Source organism: Seriola dumerili, unplaced genomic scaffold (genome assembly GCF_002260705.1).
Source record: "Seriola dumerili isolate Sdu_G_001 unplaced genomic scaffold, Sdu_1.0 BDQW01000191.1, whole genome shotgun sequence".
Classification (NCBI taxonomy): Eukaryota; Metazoa; Chordata; class Actinopteri; order Carangiformes; family Carangidae; genus Seriola; species Seriola dumerili.
The window spans coordinates 3,251,248-3,257,017 of NW_019174446.1; the positions used below are offsets into that span (position 1 = coordinate 3,251,248).

Here is a 5,770-nt window from a genome sequence, read left to right on the forward strand (position 1 = left end):
GACTGTGTGTGTGGACCAATCAATGATTTTAAAAACATATCATATTTAACCATCCCCTCCTTTGATTTTCTTTATTACACGAGCTGTGTCTTAATAAAATCTAATTATTTCCGCTCACAGGACGCTTTCTGGTGAGAAATTGGCAGAGGGATGTGAGCTGATGTATGGGGAGACAGTCGCTTAATTAGAGCGTTAGAAATTGAATCTTTACAGCACACGGGTCATATAATTATCCTACTGTTAATTTAACGCTTACATTCTCTGCTGTTCATTTTTATTCCCTTAAATGTAGTGTGGCAGCGGCCCTCAGCGCTCAGCGCTGGGTTTCTACAGTACGAGAGGAGGCAGCATGGCCCCTAACATTGGCCCCTCTGAGCGACTGAATTACTGAGGACCCTGCAGTCCAAATAACAAGGCTCGCATCATTTATGCATTGTTAAGCCATGTAATTGAAACGAGCCATAGTTTGCATATTACACCATTAAAATAATGTGCTTTGCGTTTCTCCCAACACGACTATTTAAGCCTGTGTGGCGATGTGGTAATTCCTTGAATTACAGCCTAATTACCACAATGTTCTTTTGATTTGGCCGATTTCAATGTTACGCCACAATAATGTTCAATATTACCAGAATGAATTACTGAACCGTGCCTGGAAACTTTTCCTCGTATGACTTAAATCCTGGTGGCTTCGTGTGCTGTCAGTGCAGCTGGATTCACATCCATAAAGGATTATTAGCCTATGAAATGAGATCCATTAAAGACCCAATCAGTAATACTTAATTGAAGAGCTGGAGTGATACATGGAATACAAGCATTTTGTCTGATTCTCAGCTGATTCTATAGGTCCGGTTTACATCACTGTTTATGTTTAGGTGTTATTAATGAAAACTGACTAACAACCACAGAAAGCACGACTGACTTATAATTGCTATAGTTTACTGTTTGTCCCTGCAATAAAACACGTGCCTGTTAATTACAAATTAGAGTAATATCATATATGTAAAATTTTTGTATGTTTGGGGGAAAAAATGTAAATGTTTGGGTGATACAATGCACCTTTAAAGTATGAATATATTGAATATATATATTGAGTTTTTATTTGGCCACTAAAGCAGCATCAAGACAAACAGAGAAGCTGTGACTTAAATCAGTGTGTGAGATTAATCCAGGTCATAAAAAGCAGAGAATAGAGAACGTCTTACAATTAGCACTTGCCCTTTGTTACACGCCACTGTATTGTGCTCAGACCTCAGTCTATACACACGACATGTGTCCCTGTGTGAACTTTTGGAATAAATTAACATTGCTAAGAATTGGTGGGTGTGAATATTCAGCATGTCGACTTCTCTGTTTTCACTGCACAGTTTGAATATTTTTTGGTGAAAATATTTCTTTAATAACTGCTTTTTTATTGCCTTTTAATTTTACTCCTCGGTCCAAGTTATTAAAGAAAATGTTTAATTACAGTTTCAGTCATTTGCATAGTTTAGAAGTTATAAATTGTGGATATTGAAGAACTGTCTGCGCTGATTTATAGGTTTAATTTGTGGGCAGTATGTATTACTTTATTTCTGGTGGATTGAATTGTTATAGGTCTTAAACTAACTAAAAGTGCCTTTTAATTGCATATATACAGTAGGAATTATTAATGCCTTCTAATATTCAGAATTAAGGGTTTGCTTCAGAAGTTGGAAAGTAGAAACACACTGCTGCCCTGCAGAAGTCTGCATTTGAAGTTTTGTTTGTAATTTTTCTCACAGTTTGCTTCATCTCACTGGAGTGTGAGGAGCAGCTTTGAGGACAGGCATAATCTCTCTCATCTTTTTCACTTTTTCTAGCCCTTTCTCCCTCTCAGGGCCCTGTGCTCTTTACTCCTCCCTCCTTTATCCCAGCGAAGGCTTTGTCCCCGCAGCAGAGAGCCTCTCTAAATAGAGGCCTTTAGATAGTCCAGGAGCAGGGTGGAGGTGGAAAGGGGGGGTGGGGGTGCAGCGACGCGACTGCCGTTGTTTCATTTACCTCTCCCTATGGCAACCAGCAGCGGACGGCCAGGAATGTCCCCTCTCTGGACAAAGTCCTGGTCCCTGAAGCTGACACCGGGGGGACGACAGCTGGGACGGGATGGAAACCTGCCCTCCCTAGCCCGGACTGGAGGCCTGAGTCTAGACTTAATCCTCCTCTTCACTTGTGTCTGTCCTCACTTTAGTGGACGATGAGCATCCAGAGAGGTTTTTCTCACAGTTAGCTCTAAAATAGCTGCATAGAGAATAATTTCTAAATCTCTTGGTGATGTAAAGAATCCTGGAGGGCTCTCAGTACTGTTGGTCCCAAACAGGTCCTTCACAGCGCAGGACACAAAATCTTCCAAAGTTCATTTATTATAGGAACATTTTTGGAACTAAATAGCTTATTTTTATGTTAAAAAAAAAAAAAAAGTCTTTATAGTCATTCATGATATAGAACCTCAGCTTCAGTCCAGGGACCCTCCTTTTTCTGTGTGCAGCCACTCCTACTGAGACTGGATTGTAAAATTAACTTTACAGCCCGGTTTGACACCAAAGTTGATTTGTTTACTTTATGGACTGTTAAAGGGACTGTCTCTCATAAGTCAAAACATATGAAAGATGTCCACATTTAGACTGCAACTCTTCACTGGGGGGACAAAAAATACACTAGTCTCCACTTTTACAAGCATCGATTGGTGTTTGAGAAAGTTCAGATAATTCTGGCATGAACAGCAGGATTTATAAAAGATTCGTACACACTAAAGGGAAAATAAGAGACTTTACACTGATGTTTACAGCCTCAGTGTAGCTGTCAGTTTTTCAAATGACAAACTGCTCCAACAGACTGTAAAACTTTAACCTGTATGTTCTCAACACAGAGCAGGTGCACACATGAGAGAGCTGCATGAGCTCCAGCATGGTCCATTTCACTCAGCTACAATTGAATCTAATTTTTTTTAACGTTTTATTACAAGGAAGATTTAAATAAAAATCAATTTGATTGAAACGTGTCTGAGCGTTTTCCTTCGTGATATATCTCAATTTAGAAACTAGTAATACCAGTAAAACAAACTAGTTTAAATGGCTTTATTCCTACAATGCACTATACGTCTTAGATCTCAAACACACCGTGATGACAGTCTCCTATCTGTCGTTATTTCAACATGCAAGATGTTTTAAACCCGGTTAGAATAAATTAGATTTCCAATTATTTTTGTTACTTTGTTTCACAGGTGCATTAAAATGTCATGTTTTCATTCGTGTTATCTTCACTTTAAAGTAATGGTAGATTGATAGACTATACAGAGACCCTCAATTTTCTAAGACACAAATGCTCAGTCATTTCTTTCATACACACACAACACTGCACAAATAACACAGTCGGATTAATATGAATACACCTACAACGTCTTATCAGAAGTGTTGCAACACTGCAGAAAAACACTCATCTGTGATTTTTCTAACAGCTCCAGTCTGCAGCCTGTTATATATGCCGTATGCAGATTACATGAATATGCTTCTGTGTAATCTGAATTCTAGCTCTTGGGTTAGATGAAAAAGTTGTCTAATCATATCAAGATGTTTCACACAATAACAGAATTTTTTACATCATCAACGTGCGCGTCAACAATTAACAACAGTCAACAATTAACAACAAACTTTAAAGTCTAACTTCAATAAATAATTCCACATCCTGCACATCAGAGCTGTTGTATTAATCTTCCCAACAGAGGGAATCCTGATCTCCTGGAACTAGACTACCTACAGCCTGAGTCTTGTTACAACATGATTATCAAAGTAAATCAACTGTATCTTACAGTTGCACTGCTGATCCCGGTGCTCCGTCTCCCCATGCTGCACTCCGGCTCTCCGCTTCCACGGGAGCCTCAACTCGCACCTCTCCAACAAAGAGAGTAGTGTTTGTTGAGACTTCCCCGCAGCCAATCAACGCGCCGTCGCCCTTGGTAACCACGTCCATCATCTTTTGAGGTCCAATGAGGGGCGGGGGCGGGGCTGAGTCCAGGTGCGCCTCGGCGTAGACTTGGCAGAGCGCCTGGGAGCCGCCTGTGGGCAGGAGAGGATCTGTCAAATGCGAGGTTCCTTTAATAAGAGCGACCAGTCCGGCTCCGAGAGTCATGGCGACCGCAGCGTCTAACCACTACAACATCCTCACCTCCAGCGCATCCATCGTGCACTCGGAGCCCGGCAGCATGCAGCAAGCCACGGCGTACCGGGACGCACAGAGCCTGTTGCAGAGCGACTACCCGCTGCAGAGCAACAGCCACACGCTCAGCCACGCACACCAGTGGATCACGGCGCTGTCCCACGGAGAGGGAGCCCCGTGGTCCTCCAGCCCGCTCGGCGCGGAGCAGGACATCAAACCCGCGGTGCAGGGCGCCCGGGACGAGATGCACAACTCCAGCAGCAACCTTCAGCACCAGTCGCGGCCGCCCCACCTGGTGCACCAGACGCACGGGAACCACCACGACGGCCGGGCATGGAGAACCACCACCGCGGCGCACATACCAAGCATGGCGACGACGAACGGCCAAAGCCTTATTTACTCCCAGCCGGGCTTCAGCGTGAACGGGCTGATCCCGAGCAGCGGGCAGGGGATGCACCACCACAACCTAAGAGACAGTCATGACGACCACCACAGCCCGCACCTCAGCGAACACGGCCACCCTCCGTCCCAGCATCAGCACCAGCACCGGCCGCAGAGCCACCACGACCACTCGGACGAGGATACGCCGACTTCGGACGACCTGGAGCAGTTCGCCAAGCAGTTCAAACAGCGGAGGATCAAGCTGGGCTTCACGCAGGCGGACGTGGGACTCGCCCTGGGGACCCTGTACGGAAATGTGTTTTCCCAAACCACCATATGCAGGTTTGAGGCCCTGCAGCTCAGCTTCAAAAACATGTGCAAGCTGAAGCCTCTGTTGAACAAGTGGCTGGAGGAGGCGGACTCCACCTCGGGCAGCCCGACCAGCCTGGACAAAATCGCCGCGCAGGGGAGGAAAAGGAAAAAACGGACTTCAATCGAGGTAAGCGTAAAGGGAGCTTTGGAGAGCCATTTTTTGAAGTGCCCTAAACCGGCAGCGTCGGAAATAATCAGCTTGGCGGACAGTCTGCACCTGGAGAAAGAAGTGGTGAGGGTTTGGTTTTGTAACAGGAGACAGAAGGAGAAACGCATGACCCCTCCCGGAGGAGCTCTGCCGGGGAGCGAGGATGTGTACGGGGACACGCCGCCGCACCACGGGGTCCAGACCCCGGTCCAATGAACTCTGCTGGACCGCTCCTCCAGGACTTGTTTATCCTTTTTATTTATCCCCAAGGTTATATATAAATCACTGGACTATGAAACGATATAGTGGGTGTTTTATGTATAATAGATTGCAGTGAGTACTTACACAATATCTGCAGTGAATATCTGAGAAATGGAAAATGAGTGAGGGGAAGACAGGACATTTTTTCCTTCCCCAGAGCTAAAGGAACATAAGCCTGTGTTGTGTTCTCCGAGGATACATGCCCAGCACTGTGACTCCAGTCGACGCAGTTTCAAGGTGTAGCCCCTATTGTGTATTGAAATCATACTTGACGAAAAAAAAGAGGGGAGGGGATGGAGGGTACCTGGCTTCAGACGAGAGAGCATAGCCGAATGGTTTCCATTTGCCACTTTTGTATCAAACTCAACACATTTTTTTCCTGTGCGTAAAAGGGAAAGCAGAGGCAGAGGCGTTTAGTTTTGTAGCTCTAAATTGTGC

At 44.8% G+C, this 5,770-nt stretch overlaps 1 protein-coding gene across 1 annotated transcript; it reads left to right on the forward strand.

Annotated features, from left to right (window-relative positions):
- Nucleotides 1–4,123: 4,123 nt before the first annotated feature.
- LOC111227811 (POU domain, class 3, transcription factor 2) lies at nucleotides 4,124–5,287 on the forward strand. Its single transcript, XM_022753529.1, has one exon. The coding sequence runs from the start codon at nucleotides 4,142–4,144 to the stop codon at nucleotides 5,285–5,287; it is 1,146 nt and encodes a 381-aa protein (XP_022609250.1). The 5' UTR covers nucleotides 4,124–4,141.
- The last annotated feature ends 483 nt before the right edge of the window (nucleotides 5,288–5,770 follow it).